At 46.7% G+C, this 22,393-nt stretch overlaps 3 protein-coding genes across 3 annotated transcripts; 2 read left to right on the top strand and 1 right to left on the bottom strand.

Annotated features, from left to right (window-relative positions):
* Window positions 1–1,024: 1,024 nt before the first annotated feature.
* rdh12 (retinol dehydrogenase 12) lies at window positions 1,025–10,924 on the bottom strand. Its single transcript, XM_080011813.1, has 7 exons — window positions 10,813–10,924; window positions 5,810–5,928; window positions 5,125–5,280; window positions 4,919–5,023; window positions 3,631–3,840; window positions 3,301–3,490; window positions 1,025–2,364 (listed from the first exon to the last, which is right to left on the bottom strand). Exons 1-7 carry the CDS (start codon window positions 10,884–10,886, stop codon window positions 2,262–2,264), a joined length of 957 nt encoding a protein of 318 aa, XP_079867939.1. The 5' UTR covers window positions 10,887–10,924; the 3' UTR covers window positions 1,025–2,261.
* Window positions 10,925–11,669: 745 nt separating this feature from the next.
* On the top strand, window positions 11,670–15,043 carry LOC307239155 (vesicle transport through interaction with t-SNAREs homolog 1B-like). Its single transcript, XM_080012442.1, has 6 exons — window positions 11,670–11,885; window positions 12,026–12,084; window positions 12,589–12,786; window positions 13,134–13,307; window positions 13,872–13,933; window positions 14,239–15,043. Exons 1-6 carry the CDS (start codon window positions 11,789–11,791, stop codon window positions 14,330–14,332), a joined length of 684 nt encoding a protein of 227 aa, XP_079868568.1. The 5' UTR covers window positions 11,670–11,788; the 3' UTR covers window positions 14,333–15,043.
* Window positions 15,044–18,380: 3,337 nt separating this feature from the next.
* Window positions 18,381–21,622, top strand: LOC307239253 (vesicle transport through interaction with t-SNAREs homolog 1B-like; the record flags this gene model as incomplete). The annotated part of the gene is given in 7 exon segments (XM_080012595.1): window positions 18,381–18,477; window positions 18,603–18,661; window positions 19,168–19,365; window positions 19,713–19,753; window positions 19,755–19,866; window positions 20,429–20,490; window positions 20,796–21,622. Coding segments are annotated over 7 exon segments (663 nt in total). The 3' UTR covers window positions 20,890–21,622.
* Between the last annotated feature and the right edge of the window lie 771 nt (window positions 21,623–22,393).

The raw sequence follows: 22,393 nt of genomic DNA, 5'->3' as shown, positions 1-22,393 counted from the left end.
GCTGTTCCACAGGCTTCTCCGGTCATCCCATGAATTTTGCAGCCTTCTGGGGGGCTACCGTCAGCCTGTTATCGGGATTCCACCCCCAGTCCAATGGTCAGGCCGAGCGCATGAACCAAGAGATGGAGGCGGCTTTGCCCCTCTGTCTACTGTCGCTACTGTCCCGAGGAGCGCTCCTGGGTTCCCGCTCGCAGCATCCTGGATCTGTCGCTCATTACTGACATCCCGCGCGGCCCACCCTGACCAGCCTGGTGGAACGTCCCTAGAGGGTGGGGTCCTGTCACAATGTCCCCTAGCTCTTAGTTTATTGCATGTCTGTATGCATCTTGTATGTTTGGCCGAGCGTTCCGGCGTCATCCGGTCCTGTTTATTCCTGACCTGCCTGTTGCTGACCCTGCTCGCCTGCTTCCTGGACCCGGGAGTCCCTGCCTGCGCCTCGTCGGATTTGTTTGCCTCAGTGACTGTTCCTTCGGTTTTGACCTTGCCTGTTGAATAATGCCAAGTTCAGACGACATGATTCTGGCCTGATTTTCTACTCGCCGTCAGGTTTTTGGGGATCGGAGAAAAAGCATAGTGCGCTCCTGTGAGTGAGGAGCGTGCGGTGTGAACTGCTCGCGACACAAAACAAACCTATTTTTAAATTTCTTCACAAGGTTTTTTATATATTTCCTCTTTCAATTCTGCTTTTTTTTTTTTTTACAGTGATCAAGAATCAAATAAATAATTTGAAAAATCCTGTCCCGCGCATGGTATTGTGTCATTATCGCGTGTGTTCTCGCGACAAAGCGTAGTTTGGAGACCAGGACAGAGTCGTCGGGGATTCCTCCTGGTGAAAGATTCCGATCACAAGACAGAAAGTTGTGTAGTGTGAACAGCACAGCGATCTGACGACTTTTCATGAAAAAAAATATGAATGATAGACACACCACCTTCTAGTAATAGTTCTCTTTATTTACATCATGTAAGTAAATACAAATGTAAACATTCAACTCTTAACATGAATGTAAATATAGTAAAAGGCATGTTTCACTTCTGTATAAAACACCTAAGACTGTAAAACTCTTGGCAGCTGTACTTGTGGTGAATGCTGAGAAGAAAAGGGATATAAACATAACAAAGCTCTGAATAGATGTTCTCTGTTCCTCCAGTGATTTGCAATTACAACGCTGTTTTTTTTTTGTTTTGTTTTTTGTTTTTTTGCAAGGGCTTGCCTATTAAACTAATTCTCACCTTAATGTAAATTAAGGTTAGTTAATGTTAAATTAATGTTAAATTAATGTTAATGTTAATTAATTGTAAATTAAACTCGTATAGATTTACAGAACTGACAGAAGCAAATGAGACTTGCGGTGAGAAAGATTTCTCAACAATGGACATTAAGTAATGATGTTTATCCGCCAGGTCGGTTTAATCACTTTTACACATTGAAGACACACATTTCTCCTAATACCTAAAAGAGTAAATGCCTAAAATGGCGTAAATCTGCCATTAAAGTGTTAAAGTAGCTCTGGAGTCATGGGAAATGCAGTCTTTACGTTGGGGAAACACCGCCACGTTCCTAAAGCTCCTCACAGGGGCTTTAACTGTGGAAAATCCCACAATATTCACTAAACCTACAGTACTAAAGATTTCATAAATTGTTGCAAATTATGCCATTTTACAAAATTATGGCAAAATCAACGTTGGGGTTTTTCCACTTTATCAGTTGATAACCATTAATACATTTTAATATTTGTTTCTGAAAAAGGTGCATGAACTGAGCAATTTGATTGCAAATTCTGGAGAAACTAAAGGATAAATTATTATAAACCAAAATTAAAAGTGTGTAATCAGGAATGTAATTTACCCTTACTTGACCCTTCACAGTATCCCACAGCATCACTATACATTAGGTTGCTTATGTTGCACATTGGATCACAAAAGTATATTGTTGAATAGTAAAATACATTTGAGTGTTTTTTCAGTCTTGCTTGTGGGGTTTCCCCAAAACAGAAGTTATTTAAGTGAAACCATCACTGCATTATCACACAGAGCAACTTCACATTATGGCACCCTTGGACATTATAATCTGGCTGCTGTAATCTCATGGCATCGCGAACAGGATAATAAAAAGGATATTGTAGTAATAATAATAATAATGGAGGAAAGGAACTGAGGGATGGAGGAGGGTCCTGGGAGGTGGAGGGATGGAGGAGGGTACTGGGAGGTGGAGGGATGGAGGAGGGTCCTGGGAGTTGGGGTGGAGGGCAGCAGGGTGAGGGTCAGTCCCACTCGATGCCCAGCAGCTCGCAGCTGGCGTCCCACAGCCTCCTGGCCGTGTCCTCGCTCCGCCCCTGAGGAGCCACGAAGGCAGGGCAGCAGTCACTGGAAACGGTTAAAAAAAGACTAAATTAAAAAACACCCAAAATGTGACTCGTCCGCGGGAAAAAGAACCAAACCAAAACGTTTATTTGTCGACATTTCGACAAAAAGGGTCTTTTTTTTTTTTTACGTTGACGATGTCATGAAAAAATGACCAAACATCAAACCTCTGTCCTGGAAAACAACAGATTTGCCACAAAAGGAAGTGAAATCTGTTCTCCCTCCAGAAGAGAGGGACAAGGGAGTCTGCTCTACCTCCCGCTGCTCTACCTCTACTTCTACCTACCTCTACTTCTACTTCTACTCCACCTTCCTCCCTCTACACTCCCTTTACTACACCTCTGCTCTGCCTCTGCTCTATTCTACCTCTCTACTCTACCCCCTCTTCTCCACCTCTGGCCTACCTCCTGCTGCTCTACCTCTACTTCTACCTCCCTCTACTCTATCTGTATTCCACCTTCCTCCCTCTACTCTACTTCTACTCCAACTCCACCTTCCTCCCTCTACCTCTACGCTCCCTTTACTATACCTCTGCTCTACATCCCACTGCTCTATTCTGCCTCCTCTACCTCTGCTCTACCTCGCACTCCTCAACTCCACCTCTACTCTGTATGGAACTGATGAGGGAATCCACCATTTTCTCAACATCCTTGTAATTATTCTATATAAAGTCGTAAAAATATATCAAATTTCATCCATCATAACATTTTGATCTGTATATTATATATATAATATTATATTATATTTATTTATTACAGCTCATAGGCTTGGCTCATTATGTGGCGTTGATGAGGAGTCTACATAAATAACCCTGTGGCTCAGCGAGGGAGTTAAGTCATTTGTTGTGTTTGAGATAAAGGTCAAATAATAGAAAAAAAATAAAAATCCATCATCTTGACGCCGATGGCGACGTCAAGCCGCAGCCGCCGCTCTCCCCACCTGAAGTGTTTCCCAGAGATGGAGTGCAGCTCCTCCGCCACGGTGCAGTAGATGGAGGTCTGCGCCCCCTCCCGCGGGGTCTTCAGGAAGACGGAGAAGACGGTGAACAGGATGGTCATGAGGGTGGAGTGCCGGGTCAGCTCCGAGTTCACCGTCCCCGGGTGCAGCGAGTTCACCGTCACGTTGGAACCTGTGGAAGACGCACGGATCCTTATTGGGCCCGAGACCCCCGTCGTCACGACAACACGGGCTGATGATGCAGGTCCAGGCCATTTGTACGGGGGATTGTGGGTCTCCCTGCTGTGCGTGCGTGCGTGCGTGCGTACGTACCTCTTAGCCTGCGATCCAGCTCCCTGGCAAACAGCACGTTGGCCAGCTTGCTCTGGCAGTACGCTAGTCCGCTGTTGTAGCTGCCCTGGCTCTGCAGGTCGTGGAAGCGGATCCAGCCGAAGTTGTGGGCCAGCGAGGAGACGACCACGATCCTGGCCGGCGCGCTGCGCTTCAGCAGCCCGATGAGCAGCGAGGTCAGCAGGAAGTGCCCTGCCAGGGGTACAAAACACACACACACACACACACACACACACACACACACACACACACACACACACACACACACACACACACACACACACACACACACACACACACACACACACACACACACACACACACACACACAGTCAGTCAGTCAGTCAGTCAGTCAGTCAGTCAGTCAGTCAGTCAGTCGGCTAGTCACCAACCAAATGGAATCCGGCAGCTTCGACGGCCGTACAGACCGGCTCCATTGTTGTTCTGGATGCACCTGAGCTCCTCCTCCACTGGCCCGGGAAGGATGGCCTACCCCAGCCTGCGTGTCCCTAACCCGAGGTCGTTCAACCTGGGCCGGCCCCGCCCTCTTCCGAGCCCCTCCCCCTCCCATACGTAACACAGACAGGGGGAGGGGCTCGGAAGTGGGTGGGGGTGAAAAGCCTCATCTCACTGTGACTCAGCAGATTTGCTTGTTCCCAACAGGGACTTTTCTGACACTGACTGCGATGTGCAGTCTGCCGAATGTACCCAACGCCGGTGGCTTTGTTTGAAAGCGTCTGAGAAAGCACTGAGTTGAAGAGTAGGGCGCTCTCACAGCTTGTAAACAAAGTCTGGGCGTTATGAAACTGTCCCCTCACCGCTCTGATTTTCTATTCAAAGTTTTGACAGCTGAACAAGCGCTCGGGATGTCGACAACAGTATCCAAAATGGAGCATCAGCGTCGTATATTAGAGTGCATTGTGGGTAATGCGGGAGCGGAGGAGAGGAGCAGGCGCGCTACGGAGAGATGGCCACGGGAGCTGATACCCTTGTTATCCTTTCACCCTAAAGGTCGGAAGGTGACTGTCTACTTCCTGTCAGGTGCCCGTCCACTTCCTGTAGTGCGCAGGAAGTCCTGCCTCGCAGTGTCTCTGTGGAAGGAAATCGCTCTGCCCTGCCCGCAACCAGTAACGCGCGGCGTGTTCCATCCCGACCAACTAAACAAGGCGTAGCCAACGAACGCGCCCCAAACGTAAAAGACGCGGAATTACCGACGGACCCCGGCGCCGCGGGAGAGTTCTCTCAGGGCGCATCCGGTTTCAGTCCTTACCCAGGTGATTGACCCCTATTTGCATCTCGAAGCCGTCGATGGTTTTCATGTAGGGACACATCATCACCCCGGCGTTGTTGATGAGAACGTGGAGATGGTTCACCTCTGAGGGAAGAGGGGGAGAGAGGTGAGACTCAGAGGGCGTGGCGCGGAGCCCATCGGGACAGATTCTGGACACAACGCCGGGTGCCCGTCGCTTCGCCCACCTCTGAGGAACTTCTGTGCGAAGGCGCGGATGGAGCAGGTGTCGGCCAAGTCGAGCTCTCGAACCTCCACCTGCGCGTTGGAGTACACGGCCCGGATGCTGGCCGCCGCCTCCTCGCCCTTCTCCACATTCCGACACGCGATTATCACCCGGGCCCCTGTCACGCACAAGCGGAGTCCCAAGATGAGGCTAAAAGAAGGTACTGGAAAATCCAAAAGTCCATAATACAAACACAACGCAAAACACAAAAATCTGATGGAAAAAAAAAAATAATAATAATAATTTAATGAAAAAAAAAAAAAAAAAAAAAAAAATACAAATTCAGACTTTTTTGACTCCAGGAAGTATGACTGATGCAGGTAATGGAGAAACATTATTTGATGTAAATCATTACATTCTCATGATCGGTCAGTAATGTCTGATTCTTAAAAGTTTATTACTCAGCATCAGCGCCGGCAGTAAAAGAAAGTCATTGGTGCATCCCCGAAATAAGCAAAACATATATAAAAATATTATCTAGAGCATATTCTTGGTATATAAATGGTGTATAAAGAGTATATAAAAATCATTGTTGTTGCCGATCATGTCCCCAGACATGTGACATGTGTCGTACGACGGCAATGCCGAGACACGGTTGTAATTGAGCGGTTGCCCCGGGATTTAAGGGTCGTGACCCCTGACCTCACCTCTTATGGCGAGATCCAGGGCCGTCTCCTTCCCGATCCCCGTGTTGGCTCCGGTGATGAGGACCGTCTTCCCGTCCAGCCGTGCCATCGACCTGCAAACTCCCCCCGCCGCATATTTCCTGGTGAGAGATTAAATTCTGTTAGAGGAAGTATGAAGAAGTTATTATTCATTACCACTAACTCTGTTAGTACCCAGGAGGAAATGAAGGTGTCAGCAGCAGAGAGAAAATAAAGGATAAAAATCCGATGCGTGTGCATATAAACAGACATTAACCGATAGCTGCACTTGCACAGCCCACCGTGTTTACTTGTGAGCCTGATATTTGGTCGTGTGGTTCAGTAGAAATACTGTCCAGAATACTAGTACTAAGTATGTTTCCCCTGGGGTGAAATGGAGGTTTTGACGACAGCATAACAGTGCCAAGTCAAATTATAGTATATTATACAGCACGTGTGTCAAACTCAAGGCCCGCCACGTCAGCAGGAGCTTAAAAGGCGCATGATTGTCTTAAAATAAAAGTCTATGCTGCGCAGTGACCACAAAGCACCTGTCCCACAATGCATGTCAATTTTGTGACCCACAAAATGACGGCATCCTGCTACTAGATTGCAGTGTTTCCATATCAGCGTTTAACTACAGTAGTTTTCTAACAAGTGATGGAGTTGAAAAAGATGTATAAATAATCCCTGAATGTCCAACAAGAGAAAAATTGATGCAGAGGGAGGGCAATTTAATGAAAGATGGGAAAGCGAACACGTTTGTGCGTCAAGGAGAGAAAAACGGTACGTCCTCTGCGTTACGAGGCAGTGACGGTGATGAAAGAACACAATTTACGTCCACATTTTGACTCCAAACACTGAGCCAAGTAGGCTAAATATAGCCTCCAAGAAAAACATCAAATTGTCCAGGAATTAAGAGGCAGGCTGCACTCGCAGCAGAACATGTTGACAAAAGCTACGGCCAAAAATGACGCAGCAGTGAGAGCTCGCTTTATTGTCGCTGAAGGAATCGCCCGAGCTTCCAAGTGTTTTTCAGGGGGCGCACTTTTGAAGTGGAGCGCGCTGAAAGGCCCCGACCAGATACAGACTCTTCAAGAATGTAAAAGTTTGTCGGGAAACACCGTCGCAGGCCGAGTTACGGAACCGGCAGGTGATTTGACGGCATGGCTGGCCAAAGAGACGCGCGGCGACCTGGCTTTTTCATCAGCTGCTGATGAAAGCACAGACCACCCCAGACACAGGCGCATCCGTCCAATTTTATAAGAGGCCCGGAGGCAGACTTCACTGTCAGCGGGGGGCTCCTGGATGTAGCTGCCGCGCCTGGGACGACGACGATGACGACGGGGAGGGACATTTTTGACACGGTGGAGAGGTTCCGTAAGTAAAACTAAATGACCCTGGGAAAAGTTGGTGGAGCTAGCTACCGATGGCGCACCTGCAATGTGTGCATCACTTCGTCAACTTCACCCAGAACTTGACCAATAAAGCTGTGAGCTGAGACAACCCTGTTTTGAGTTAATTACATCTGTCACACATGTTTTTAGCAGCCCTCAATTATTTGTGGTACCGAAAAGTTTTGAACAAAGTTGATGTAATAACTTGTGTTTGATGACATTTGTCTTTGTTGTTCACTTGAAAAATTTGATCTTTGATTGATGGAGTAATGTGGGGTTTTTTAACCTGATAAATTAAAGGGATTTATGTTGTGATAACACAGCGCAATGTGCTTACATATAATTTTACATTTATGTAAATGCATGTACAATATTTGAATAAATAATAAATGCAGAAACTGATTAAGGAGTAGTTACATTTATACAGTGTTAGTTACGACCGGCCCTTTGGGGGCAACCATAATGCTGATGTGGCAATGAAAATGAGATTGACACCCCTGTTATGCAGTATATTATACAACTGCAATACTAATAACAACGATAACGAGAATAATGAGATGAGATACTACTGGTACTAATGGCAATAATAGTAGCAGTAATGGTAGCACCACGAAAAATAACTTTTTCTCAAATTGTACGTATTAGCTGTATTGTGTTAATATATATCGCTAGTCTGGTGAGACAGCAGTATAGTAGAAAAATAACGTTGATAATGGCATTAAAATAAAAGCATTATATCTATCTATAATTCTAGGGATGTCCGTCTGCCCTTCGATTATCTCGACAACCGTCCATCCGATCTGCTTCGCTGGGGACACGAGGACGTGCAGTGTCGAGTTTGTCCACTATGGGGGGCGATTTGTGACATCATCATCCAATATGTGAAGCACGAGAGGAAGCGCTGGAGATGCGAGCCGATGGCGTGACCGGCAACGTCACACACGCGCGGCGGGCGGAGCTGACCCCCGCGCGGCGGGCAGCGCACCTGGCGGTGGGTCCCCTCCGGGCAGGGGTCCGCGCCGCTCGCCGCGCGGGGGGCCCCCTCCGCCCACCGCGTGGCGCGCCTGCCGGTCCACGTAAACATGTATAAACCTGGACTCCACTGATCCTCCTGAACTTCTTGTATGACTTTCACATTTTGGTGCTTATTTTAAATCGCAAAGATGTCCTTACATTTTGTTCGGCTGTGCCATTTCGAAGGGGCCCGCAGGACACAGGACTGAATCATTGACATTTTGTTAAACTGACATTAAAATGTCTTAGAGAGACTTACATTTGGAACGACATGTACTCGTAAGAATAAAGCTGCAGCAACAAAACGGGTTAGTCGCGTTAGCTACAGATTGCGGTTTTCTGAGAGATTAGTCTTCCGAGCTCCCGTAGAACATGGCATCATTACATTACATTGATCAGACGCTTTTATCCAAAGCGACTTACAATTGTTCAAACAACGACGGACGCAGCCATCAGGAGCAATTAGTGTCTTGCTCAAGGACACTACAGCATGCTGGCAGGAGGAGCCTGGGATCGAACCAGCAACCTTTAGATCACTAGCTCTACCGCCTGAGCTACCATCCCCTCATCATTTCATATCGACACCTCCAAAGGTTCTGCGGTGGGATAGCCCCTTGAGACCGATGGTTTTCAGGGTTTTGTGAAACGCAGCACGGCTAGTTTTCGGGGTTTCCTTTAAACGCAGCGCTGCGCAGCAGGTCGCTGGACGCAGATGACTCCAGAGAGACGATGCTTGGGCTTTCAGATGCTACGGTCGCACCGCCCGCCACCCAGCTTCTGTGCACCTGGCTTTGGTGGATGTGTCTGCTCAAAATGGACTGGCTGTGTTAGGCCCGCGGCATCCCAGAACCACGAGAGGCCCATCTGCGGCTCCTCCCATAGGCCAATTTCACACACCTGGGATCAATTTACCTTCATCACCCACACAGTATTTATTCTCCAGCTCCCCCAGTCACTCATTGCCAGACCGTCAACTAGCTTACCCAAGTTGTACTGCTACTGGCCAGTTCCTAGTCTCCTCTCGTCTACCGAGTCTGTCCGTCCCTCTCCATCCAGCCCGGTCCCCCGTCTCTCCACCCGGATCCCGGACCCCTCCTCCCCGGTCGTCATCATCCCTGCCCTGCCCTGCTCCATCCCTACCTGACCGGGTCCCCCCGGCCGTCTCCACCGTGTGGTCTAATAAACATCCTTCGTCTGCCTCCCGTCTCTCTGTGTCGTGCGTTTGGGTCCCTCGTAGCTCCGGCCGTAACACGCTGTTGTCGGCGCGGCAAACATTTCAAACCTCACACCTTTCCCAGATTTATTAAACATTACATTGATGGGTGGAGCCGTGTCTACTTTTTTTATTATTAAAATGGTGTAACCGTTTAACTTAGCAAATTAAATAACCTCTAGATAAATTACGTAAATAATCTTTCCATCTGTCCCTTAAAATAAAGAATTGTCCTTGTTGAAGAAACATAAAATGACGTGTTCCCTATTTTATCGATAGTTTTAATTTAATATAGGAACAATGCAGTGGTCTGAGCGTCCTTCCCTCATATTGGCTGTCGCCTGGGGCTCGGCGCTGCTCATTTGCTTAAAGTTGAAACCTGCCCAACTTTCCTCATCGCCGTGAAGCCGTCAGCTCGCCGCCGTCACCACCCCCTGCGGCCGAGGGTGAAGCCCCTCCCCGTTTTAAAATGCATCGCAGCCCGTCGCGACCCGACCGCAACTTCTGACGATGTCACAAAGCGCTCCTCAAACTAATCGAGTCGCGCCGACGTTCTTCGACTCCCGGGGAAACATCGCAACCGCTTTTCCCCTCATTTCTGACCCGAATATGCATTGGACATTGATCAAACTCGGGACTACGAGACGTCTGAAACGTCCCGGTTCCGACGAGACCTCGGCCGCGTCTGTGTGTGTACGGCGGTCGTCGTGGTCCAGACACTTTCAGACCGAAAAAGTGCCAAGACGATCCATAATAATTAAAATAAGAGCTAAAACAATGCGGTCTGGACCCCTTATTATAAAAAAATGATAGTACTAATGGTTTGAATAGTGGTAGTGGTAGTTGTAGTAGTAATAGCTGTGCGACTTATCAGAACATTTTCTCATATTTCTCTATGCATTTGCTCGTTGGGCCCTTATATCTGATAATGCATCCTAATAAGGTGCATGGACCCATGTGACAGTGCTGGGGTAACGACCTGGACGTCAGCTCGTACGACCCGCACCACCCTGCGGGACCGACTCACAGCCAATCACTTCGCGGCACAGCGCACACACATATCACTCCGCCCCCGCCCGACGCTCTGATTGGCCTTCGCCGAACCGGCTCGTCCGTGAGCAACTAGCGCCACAGTCGTGAGAATAATTATCATTATTATTATTATTGTTATTATTAGTAGTAGTAGTAATAATAATCGTATGGTTTGATTTATTCCAATGAATACGAGCAGAGATCATCTTAAAAATACAGACACGCGTGCCAACCAAATAACCATGCGTTTTTCCCCCCCTTTTAAAGATAACCAGAGCGTCGTTTGTATAAACGGACGGAATGTGTTGTTGTTGTTGTTGTTTTTTTTTTTCCTGATTAGCGCCGCTTACCTGATGCGCGGAGAAAATAAAAACACCAGCAATGTCGTGACTCCCAAACACGCGACTGTTAGTAAGAGAAGCATCCTCCCGCTGCGCTCTCTCCTCCGGCTGCCGCTGCCCCGACGCGCCGAACAGCTGACGGCGAACCGGAACAAGGGGAGGTCGGCGGTGCTCGCTGCATCATGGGACGTGTAGTCCGACTGCAGTCAGGACTACGCTTTCTACGCGCTATCGTAACGTAACGTTTGTTTGCGATTGTATGTTTTTCCAGTAGATTTATTTATCTACTACAAAAAAAGTGATTACGTTTAAATATTTTGAGTGTTTACAGACAGTAAACTGGCGTGTTTTATAAGATAATTTACAATTATATGAACCAATTTATATAAAACAAAAAAAAACTTACCTCGAGTCTTAAAACTAACTTCAAACATTTTATACAGCCGAGCGTTGTTGTTTTGTTTTGGGTTTTTTTTAAATTAAATTCGAAATTTTGAAAATGAAATTTTATTCTTGTTTTATTTTTCGTGCAATTTACGAAAGATTTGCGTTCGGTCGGGAAAAATATTGATAACCTACATTTCCCAGAATGCACCCGTAAAAGCTGTCTACTTAATGCCTGTATAAAAACAACCGACTGAAATTTTAAATACGGCCATTGTTTTTATTTTTGGACAACATATTCAGCGAAAATCTAAAAGATACGGATGTGTGTCGTGTGTTCACGTTTTAAAGCGTATACGTCGTCATATAATTTGTCGTATTTAAAGGATCGACCACCTGACTTGATCACGAGGACCCATCATGCGGAAGTGGGAGTCCCGAGGATCTGATGAGTGTTTTTATAAACAAAACAGCAACAACAACAAGGGGGAGAGGCCCGAGGTTTAACTGAAACCAGTCTCCGTTTTAACCGAAGTTATTTCCTTTGTTGGGCGGTGGAAGTAAAAACAACACCGTGAAGGAAGCGTCGTCGGAAAGCAACATGTCATCGGAGGAATTCGAGAAGTTGCACGAAATCTACAACTCACTGTTCGATGAACTCAAGCTGATTCCGGACAGAGCTCTGAAATGTAACGGAGGTAAATAATAATAATAATAATAATAATAATAATAATAATAATAATAATAATAATAATTTAGCTCAGCAAGAGAGTTTGCAAGCTCCCTTCCAAGCATTTACTTGTTTGTGTTCCACACGTTTCCTCCCCGTACCCTCCAGAGGAGAAGAGGAGGCTGCTCAGGACCTTCGACGAGCGGCGCGGCGAGGCCGAAGAAGTGGTGAGCGGCCCCGGTTCAGCACCTTCCACCTTACCGGGGTGTCCGCCGGGACCCTGGAAAGTGTAGAAGCGCCTTCACTTCAAATCCACACATATGAGGCCTTCAAAGCCCTGGAACGGTCTCGCATTTGAATTCATGGGGGCTTTGTGTGATTTTTTTTTTTCCTCTCCACGTATTTCCTTTGGTCGAAGTTGGTCAAGTTGTTCTGCATCACAATCAACATTTCTGATGCTTAAACCTAACGCTGAACCTTATATTTATTTAATGCTTTTTAACTTTTAGATTAACCCAACTCACCTGTTGTCACGCATGTAAATCAGTGTACTTCCCAGTTCTGTGGAAAAAGTGCAATACCTTATTAAATAAGAGAGGTGATTTGCCCAAAACAGGTCTTAAAAATACAAAAATGTAACTCTCTGACGCCCTGAGTTTGTTTCAGTTTCGTTGGGGTTCATCCGTTCGTCGAGTAAGCTGAACGACTATTTTGGCCCGGTGTCTCTGCAGTTGCAAGGGATGGAGAAGGAGCTGCATGCGGCTCCCTCCACCTTCAGGAACACCATGTCCACAAAGCTGCGGCTCTACCGCCGGGACATGGGGAAGCTGCAGAGAGACATGAAAAGCTCGGAATCGGCTCATGGCACTTCAGCGCGGCCGATAGATGGAGGTCACCAAGGCATTTATTCATCCCAAAATCAACAAAGCGTGAGTGTGGATCTACCTTTTTTATAAAGATTTTCAGCTGTTAAATCTATCGCTGTTAAACTATCACCCTAAAACCCTTATTAACCTGATTATTTTTATACACTGTAACTCATTCTGGGTATAATTGTTCCTTTCTTATAGTATAACATTGTGTAGTTTGGCAGCCATCAATCAAAGAAATGGTGTGCCCTGCTAGGGTGACTCATAATAATATTATCCTTCACCCTAGCAGAGCTGCCAAACTACACAATGCTATACAGACACTCTTCTTAATCTAACAAACACTTAAGACTTCCATCCTATGGTTAAAACAAAGTGTCTGCGGAACATTTATGTCGTCCATCCAGACATACTTGCAGTCCCAGAGGGCTTTGCTGCTCCAGGGCCACGAGTCCCTCAACAGTGCCACCCAGAGCCTTGAGCGGAGCCAGCGCATCGCTGCCGAGACGGACCAGGTCGCCGCCGACACCATCGAGGAGCTGGGAGAGCAGCGGGAGCAGCTGGACCGCACCAGGAACAGGGTGAGTCCGGGGTCCTTAGCAAGTCTGAAAAGGTTTTAAATTGATCTGGCATGAATCAAGGCCTTAAATGGTATGGGGTGCGGGGTGACTAGAATTTGGTTAACTTCCTTTGAGCCACAATGAACTTAGAATAAAAGCAATGAAGACACACACACACACACACACACACACACACACACCAATGGTTGTCACTACACTCAATGTGGGACATATTCAATGGATAGAGGATTATTTGGTTTATTTTTCTGGTAAAATCTGTGCTCAAAATTAGCATGATTGAAACTGGCATTAAAAAGGTCCTGAAAAAAGAGTCCGAAATACACATTGCGATACCATGCTGTGGCCCAATGGGGGCGATGACCATGGTTTTCCAAACTGTAGGCCACTGGAAAAGCCCTTCAAAATGGGTCAAATGAATGTTCAAAGGAAATTAATAGATTCACGCTGTTGGATTAGTACAGCTTTAGTAAGTAATTAAAGCTTTATTTATATAGCATTTTTTTAATTAGTCACTTGTTTGCGGTGGGATGACTTCGGGTCTATTATATCTCTATATCTTTGTAGCTCGCCAACACTGGAGAAAACCTGAGTCGCAGCCGTAAGATCCTCCGGGCCATGTCACGACGGTAAGTTCAAATCTGTATATTGGTAATTACATCTTGTGCTTTAGAGTGATCATGAGTCATGTGGATATTACACAGTTAGATATCTCCTGTCATCACAACATCAATATTACATGATATCTATATATCACCCAGCCACAAGTCAGATGTTAATGTGTCACTTCTTAGTCGCTCTACTTTGAGAAAATCCTTCAAATTGTTTGCTATATATTTTAAACTGTCATTCTTTGCCCTGCAGTGGTTTTAATGTACACACTGAGCCTGTCGCTATTAGATTTAATTTCCTTTTTTTTCTCTGGTATTTTCAGGCTGATGACCAACAAGCTGCTGCTCAGCATCATCATTCTGATGGAGTTGGCAATACTGGGAGCGGTGATCTACCTCAAGTTCTTCAGAAAATGAGGAATATTTTCCAGTGGAAAGCACCGGAAGCCACGTAGACACAAAGAGCTGCTTTCCTCATCTTTCCACACTGACTGTTCTGTGGCAATAACGCTGACGTCCAGTGTTTATTATTATTATAATAATTATTATTATTATTACTTTTTTTTTTTTTTTTTCCCCTCCCTCTGACGAATGTGAAGTGTGAGAGGATTGTGAGACGGTTCAGCCTGAATGGAACTTTATTCTTCTGCTTCACGACGTGACACGTTGCTCAAACTGTTGTGGACCAAACCCACGGACACTTAATTGAAAACAAAGTAGTCTGAGCAAAACTCTGTCGCACCGGACCTGAGTGGAGTCTGCCTGTGCCCAAGTGACTGACGTGTGGAACGATGGACGTTTCTGAAGATGCACTGGATCGCATCCCGCCGCTCCCTTCACCGTGACTTCCCACTGGGACCCAAACCCATCCACTGGTCTTGCTGAAAAGGCTTCACTAAACCTCGGTTTCTGTTTAGTATAATGAGGAAACCGCTCCGCTGCAATCTGACATGTTGCCACAGACCCATGCGGTGGTATGATGTAATCCAAGGCGTCTGTTCTGCTAATTTATCTAGAATTCATTTTTTCATGTTTTCTTTTTTTTTTATTTTTTTTTTTTATAAATTCCCAAGTTATAGTAATGAGACCTAAATTTGAAACCTGCAAATGTTCAGAGACGGTTTTAAATGTGGGGAAGAAAAGAAAAAAAAGCCAGGGAGGCTTTTATCAGTGACTGTTACTGCTCGTGACTCTTAACCTATAAAAATGATCCTTCCGAGTGGACCTTGTGAGTTTTATTCACATTGTATTGCGGCGGCGGTATGCTAACCTGGCAATGTGACTGACTGCCAAGGCGGGCTTTTATTACAAACATTCATGCTGCCCTGCGGCTTTGTGTGGCATCTCGCTGTTTGTTCCAGTGTGGAGCGGAGGATAAAAGCATGATATGTCACTGGCTGTAATGGGAGGGAAGAGTTGAGGTGTAATAGTAAAGGAGTGTTAGTAAGCACGAGAGTGAGAGAGATCTATTTAGACCTAGATACTGTTTAAGTTGGATAGCTGTGTGTGCGTGCGTGCGTGCGTGCGTGCGTGCGTGCGTGCGCGTGCGCGGCGCGCCAACTTGTAGCACTCCCTGTTCCATCTTCGGGTCCAAGACCGAGCTGTCTTCCTTAACCTTCCAGTCGCCTCTCTTCAAGGCAGCGATCCCGTCAACAAAACATCGAGCTCGACACGAGCGGATGTCTCCAGTCTCCGCCTCAGCTCATCAGATGCTCAACTTTGTCGGTTCAAGAGATTCTTTGGACTTTTGCCTTTTCACTTCATCAACAGGCCTTTGGCGGCAAACATCTGGGCCGCTTCTCCCCTTAACCTGGTCCGGGTGGAGTCGCGCCGTCATGACAGCATCTGGAGTGACCGCCCGGATGGCGGCGCTCGTCACCGTGGTTTTCCTCACCTCGGGACCATCATGGCGGAGAGACTCTGGAGATTCGGGGGCCGCGGCTCCCCCTGCCGCTGAGAGGAACCGAGGACCGTTGGATTGAGCAACGTTGGCCAACATCCGATAACTGCCTGATGAACCCAGCTCTTATCTGCCACAACTGTTTGGGATCTTGTACTTAAACACTGGTGTGCAGTCGGTCCCGTGCACGGCTTCCTGGAGCTCAAGTCTCAATTCGGTTCTCCGCATGTTGTGGGTACGTACTGCTGACGCTGCAGCAGCCAGTTGCAATCTGGGGATCGTAATTATTTTCCTTGTGGGTCTTTGGCGTCGCCTGAAAACCGAATGCACCCTCTTCCAACTTTCCAGGCCACGCCCAAGGGCGCTTTGAGAAGGTGGCGTAAGCGAACTCTATCCGAAGCCATGTCTTTAGCTTCTGTCGCTATTTCCTCCTCGGGGATTGAGTTTGATAGTAATTTGTCATTGCTGGTCCGTTTGGTCGGCTTAAAAACCGCCCCTTTGACGCAAGTTCACCGACTCACCGCAGAGTGCCTCCACTTCAGACGCAGCGGACACGGACTTCAAAACCGTCGTCGGCGTAGAAGTCGTCCGTGATGGCTGAGCCGGCCTCTGGTAAGTCATTTTGAACGTTGTCTCCGGCGGTCCTTCTCGGCGCGTAGCTGGCACAACTGGCAGAGGATGATGCGCGAAAAAACGGTGAACTGTCATTCTGTCTTCAGCAAGATTATTATTATTATTATTATTATTTTTATGCTTCGACTCGATGAAACGTGCCCTCAACATCCGCCGTCATGGCCACTGGTTCTCGTCTGAATGTTAATAGAACCCAGAGTAATGTGCGTGCGAGGTTGGGTCCTAGCGTCCACTGATCGCTTGGTGACGTGCCTTGGGAGGGTGCGGAGCAATCTCAAAACAACACCAAGTTTGCCTCCTCCCGCTGTGTGTGTGTGTGTGTGTGTCTGTCTGTCTGTCTGTCTGTCTGTCTGATGTACATTTGACCAAACATCACATTTTCAATCGTTATCAAATACTTCAGACGTCTTTGTGCGAAGTGCTTGGTCTTGATCTGGAAGATGGCGCGCAGTGCCCTGCCCCTCCCTCCGGCTCCCTCATGTGCTCCGCAGGGCACCGGGTGAGGATGACGACAGCAGCTGATCCGGAGCAGATCCGGTCGAGGCAGACCAACGAGCCTTTGCGAGTCTTTGATAAATCTTTATTTCAAAGACGTTAGTCATTCAGTGGTCACATCCAGAATAAAATCTATTTACTCGTTAACAATAGATTATTTTATTTTTTTTCAAACTACCCGCCTGCTTCAGGACATGGCTCATTCAGTGGTCGCATCCAAGGCAAATTGTGATTTAGTTGTTTTTTTTTGTTGTTGTTTTCAATATATTTTAACGGAACAATGATTTTTCTCTGCCGGCGTTCCAACGGGAGCCTTGAAACAAACCAAACGCTCAACACGAATAACAGTTTTAGTAAATACTACCAAAATAGAAAAGATCAATCTAGTCAGAATGCAATAACTAAAGCTGGTTTCGAAAAAGTGCAAACACCACAACACTACGTTCAACTGGCACAGCCACATCCTCCTGTGTTTTTTGTTTTTTTTGTTTTGTTTTTTTTGTCCGTGGACACGGTTTACGATACGACTCGTCATACCTCTCAGGCAGGCTCGCTATTTTCAGAACTTGGAAACCCTGAACTAAAACAAGAATAACTTAGCATCAATATTAAAAGCACAGATTTCGGCGTCGCGCCCGGTGAAGCCTTTCGCCTCAGCAGCGGAGAGAACTTCTCCAACCTCAACAACCCCCCCCCCCCCTCTTTTTTATTTTTTTATTTTTAACATGGTTTTCGTAACTGAGTTTGGACCGAGAAACACCAACGCTGAAAGAAAGAGGAGGAAAAGAAAAGAACACAAAACAGCTCAACGAGGACAACATTAAAATGTCCGTTACTGTCGCGCCATCTCCACCTCCTCTGTTCAGTCCTCGCTGAGTGGTGGGCGTGTCAGTATCCCGGAATGCTCTGCGGGCAGCCGTGCGTAAAGTCCGCGGCGCCGGTCCCTCCCCTAGAGGCAGAGCTGCTCCGTGTCCTCCTTGGCGGCCGGCATCTCGTGCACGGTCACGTGCGCGCCCTCCCGCGTCTGTCCCAGCGAGGACGCGATCACGTCCACCGCCAGCGCCGCCGTGGCCTCCACCGCCTGGCGCCCGCCGCCCAGGACGGGGTTCACCTCCACCAGGTCCATGGCGGACAGCAGGCCTGGGGACGCAGCCGCGCACACACACACACACACACACACACACACACACACACAGGTAAAGAACCATAAATAGACCCTAAAACCCTGTAAATTTGGGTTCAGGTTCGTCAGACTTGCTGCCAATATACCTCGAGTCCTTTTGTAGACGACGCGTTTTTGTGACTTATCCTGTTTTTTGATTGACATTGGTTGATTTGGCTGTTGACCGAATCAGTTGTTGACAGCTACATGTATTTCCTTTGTTGGGGGGTGGAAGTAAAAACAACACCGTGAAGGAAGCGTCGTCGGAAAGCAACATGTCATCGGAGGAATTCGAGAAGTTGCACGAAATCTACAACTCACTGTTCGATGAACTCAAGCTGATTCCGGACAGAGCTCTGAAATGTCACGGAGGTAAATAATAATAATAATAATAATAATAATAATAATAATAATTTAGCTCAGCAAGAGAGTTTGCAAGCTCCCTTCCAAGCATTTACTTGTTTGTGTTCCACACGTTTCCTCCCCGTACCCTCCAGAGGAGAAGAGGAGGCTGCTCAGGACCTTCGACGAGCGGCGCGGCGAGGCCGAAGAAGTGGTGAGCGGCCCCGGTTCAGCACCTTCCACCTTACCGGGGTGTCCGCCGGGACCCTGGAAAGTGTAGAAGCGCCTTCACTTCAAATCCACACATATGAGGCCTTCAAAGCCCTGGAACGGTCTCGCATTTGAATTCATGGGGGCTTTGTGTGATTTTTTTTTTTTTCCTCTCCACGTATTTCCTTTGGTCGAAGTTGGTCAAGTTGTTCTGCATCACAATCAACATTTCTGATGCTTAAACCTAACGCTGAACCTTATATTTATTTAATGCTTTTTAACTTTTAGATTAACCCAACTCACCTGTTGTCACGCATGTAAATCAGTGTACTTCCCAGTTCTGTGGAAAAAGTGCAATACCTTATTAAATAAGAGAGGTGATTTGCCCAAAACAGGTCTTAAAAATACAAAAATGTAACTCTCTGACGCCCTGAGTTTGTTTCAGTTTCGTTGGGGTTCATCCGTTCGTCGAGTAAGCTGAACGACTATTTTGGCCCGGTGTCTCTGCAGTTGCAAGAGATGGAGAAGGAGCTGCATGCGGCTCCCTCCACCTTCAGGAACACCATGTCCACAAAGCTGCGGCTCTACCGCCGGGACATGGGGAAGCTGCAGAGAGACATGAAAAGCTCGGAATCGGCTCATGGCACTTCAGCGCGGCCGATAGATGGAGGTCACCAAGGCATTTATTCATCCCAAAATCAACAAAGCGTGAGTGTGGATCTACCTTTTTTATAAAGATTTTCAGCTGTTAAATCTATCGCTGTTAAACTATCACCCTAAAACCCTTATTAACCTGATTATTTTTATACACTGTAACTCATTCTGGGTATAATTGTTCCTTTCTTATAGTATAACATTGTGTAGTTTGGCAGCCATCAATCAAAGAAATGGTGTGCCCTGCTAGGGTGACTCATAATAATATTATCCTTCACCCTAGCAGAGCTGCCAAACTACACAATGCTATACAGACACTCTTCTTAATCTAACAAACACTTAAGACTTCCATCCTATGGTTAAAACAAAGTGTCTGCGGAACATTTATGTCGTCCATCCAGACATACTTGCAGTCCCAGAGGGCTTTGCTGCTCCAGGGCCACCCAGAGCCTTGAGCGGAGCCAGCGCATCGCTGCCGAGACTGACCAGGTCGCCGCCGACACCATCGAGGAGCTGGGAGAGCAGCGGGAGCAGCTGGACCGCACCAGGAACAGGGTGAGTCCGGGGTCCTTAGCAAGTCTGAAAAGGTTTTAAATTGATCTGGCATGAATCAAGGCCTTAAATGGTATGGGGTGCGGGGTGACTAGAATTTGGTTAACTTCCTTTGAGCCACAATGAACTTAGAATAAAAGCAATGAAGACACACACACACACACACACACACACACACACCAATGGTTGTCACTACACTCAATGTGGGACATATTCAATGGATAGAGGATTATTTGGTTTATTTTTCTGGTAAAATCTGTGCTCAAAATTAGCATGATTGAAACTGGCATTAAAAAGGTCCTGAAAAAAGAGTCCGAAATACACATTGCGATACCATGCTGTGGCCCAATGGGGGCGATGACCATGGTTTTCCAAACTGTAGGCCACTGGAAAAGCCCTTCAAAATGGGTCAAATGAATGTTCAAAGGAAATTAATAGATTCACGCTGTTGGATTAGTACAGCTTTAGTAAGTAATTAAAGCTTTATTTATATAGCATTTTTTTAATTAGTCACTTGTTTGCGGTGGGATGACTTCGGGTCTATTATATCTCTATATCTTTGTAGCTCGCCAACACTGGAGAAAACCTGAGTCGCAGCCGTAAGATCCTCCGGGCCATGTCACGACGGTAAGTTCAAATCTGTATATTGGTAATTACATCTTGTGCTTTAGAGTGATCATGAGTCATGTGGATATTACACAGTTAGATATTTCCTGTCATCACAACATCAATATTACATCATATCTATATATCACCCAGCCACAAGTCAGATGTTAATGTGTCACTTCTTAGTCGCTCTACTTTGAGAAAATCCTTCAAATTGTTTGCTATATATTTTAAACTGTCATTCTTTGCCCTGCAGTGGTTTTAATGTACACACTGAGCCTGTCGCTATTAGATTTAATTTCCTTTTTTTTCTCTGGTATTTTCAGGCTGATGACCAACAAGCTGCTGCTCAGCATCATCATTCTGATGGAGTTGGCAATACTGGGAGCGGTGATCTACCTCAAGTTCTTCAGAAAATGAGGAATATTTTCCAGTGGAAAGCACCGGAAGCCACGTAGACACAAAGAGCTGCTTTCCTCATCTTTCCACACTGACTGTTCTGTGGCAATAACGCTGACGTCCAGTGTTTATTATTATTATAATAATTATTATTATTATTACTTTTTTTTTTTTTTTTCCCTCCCTCTGACGAATGTGAAGTGTGAGAGGATTGTGAGACGGTTCAGCCTGAATGGAACTTTATTCTTCTGCTTCACGACGTGACACGTTGCTCAAACTGTTGTGGACCAAACCCACGGACACTTAATTGAAAACAAAGTAGTGTGAGCAAAACTCTGTCGCACCGGACCTGAGTGGAGTCTGCCTGTGCCCAAGTGACTGACGTGTGGAACGATGGACGTTTCTGAAGATGCACTGGATCGCATCCCGCCGCTCCCTTCACCGTGACTTCCCACTGGGACCCAAACCCATCCACTGGTCTTGCTGAAAAGGCTTCACTAAACCTCGGTTTCTGTTTAGTATAATGAGGAAACCGCTCCGCTGCAATCTGACATGTTGCCACAGACCCATGCGGTGGTATGATGTAATCCAAGGCGTCTGTTCTGCTAATTTATCTAGAATTCATTTTTTCATGTTTTTTTTTTTTTTTTTTTTTTTTTTTTTATAAATTCCCAAGTTATAGTAATGAGACCTAAATTTGAAACCTGCAAATGTTCAGAGACGGTTTTAAATGTGGGGAAGAAAAGAAAAAAAAGCCAGGGAGGCTTTTATCAGTGACTGTTACTGCTCGTGACTCTTAACCTATAAAAATGATCCTTCCGAGTCGACCTTGTGAGTTTTATTCACATTGTATTGCGGCGGCGGTATGCTAACCTGGCAATGTGACTGACTGCCAAGGCGGGCTTTTATTACAAACATTCATGCTGCCCTGCGGCTTTGTGTGGCATCTCGCTGTTTGTTCCAGTGTGGAGCGGAGGATAAAAGCATGATATGTCACTGGCTGTAATGGGAGGGAAGAGTTGAGGTGTAATAGTAAAGGAGTGTTAGTAAGCACGAGAGTGAGAGAGATCTATTTAGACCTAGATACTGTTTAAGTTGGATAGCTGTGTGTGCGTGCGTGCGTGCGTGCGTGCGTGCGTGCGTGCGCGGGCGCGCGCCAACTTGTAGCACTCCCTGTTCCATCTTCGGGTCCAAGACCGAGCTGTCTTCCTTAACCTTCCAGTCGCCTCTCTTCAAGGCAGCGATCCCGTCAACAAAACATCGAGCTCGACACGAGCGGATGTCTCCAGTCTCCGCCTCAGCTCATCAGATGCTCAACTTTGTCGGTTCAAGAGATTCTTTGGACTTTTGCCTTTTCACTTCATCAACAGGCCTTTGGCGGCAAACATCCGGGCCGCTTCTCCCCTTAACCTGGTCCGGGTGGAGTCGCGCCGTCATGACAGCATCTGGAGTGACCGCCCGGATGGCGGCGCTCGTCACCGTGGTTTTCCTCACCTCGGGACCATCATGGCGGAGAGACTCTGGA

Source organism: Zeus faber (genome assembly GCF_960531495.2).
Source record: "Zeus faber genome assembly, chromosome: 13".
Classification (NCBI taxonomy): domain Eukaryota; kingdom Metazoa; phylum Chordata; class Actinopteri; order Zeiformes; family Zeidae; genus Zeus; species Zeus faber.
This window is presented reverse-complemented; position numbering and strand designations above follow the sequence as displayed.

Bases quoted from the DNA above. Each gene is read 5' to 3' on its own strand.
- LOC307239155 (XM_080012442.1), top strand. From the start codon at position 11,789: ATGTCATCGGAGGAATTCGAGAAGTTGCACGAAATCTACAACTCACTG. The intron at 11,886-12,025 runs GTAAATAATAAT...CGTACCCTCCAG, and splicing joins AGCTCTGAAATGTAACGGAG to AGGAGAAGAGGAGGCTGCTC. The intron at 13,934-14,238 runs GTAAGTTCAAAT...TGGTATTTTCAG, and splicing joins CTCCGGGCCATGTCACGACG to GCTGATGACCAACAAGCTGC.
- rdh12 (XM_080011813.1), bottom strand. From the start codon at position 10,886: ATGCTTCTCTTACTAACAGTCGCGTGTTTGGGAGTCACGACATTGCTG. The intron at 3,841-4,918 runs GTAAGGACTGAA...TACCCCTGGCAG, and splicing joins AATAGGGGTCAATCACCTGG to GGCACTTCCTGCTGACCTCG. The intron at 2,365-3,300 runs GTGGGGAGAGCG...AACCGTTTCCAG, and splicing joins ATCTCTGGGAAACACTTCAG to TGACTGCTGCCCTGCCTTCG.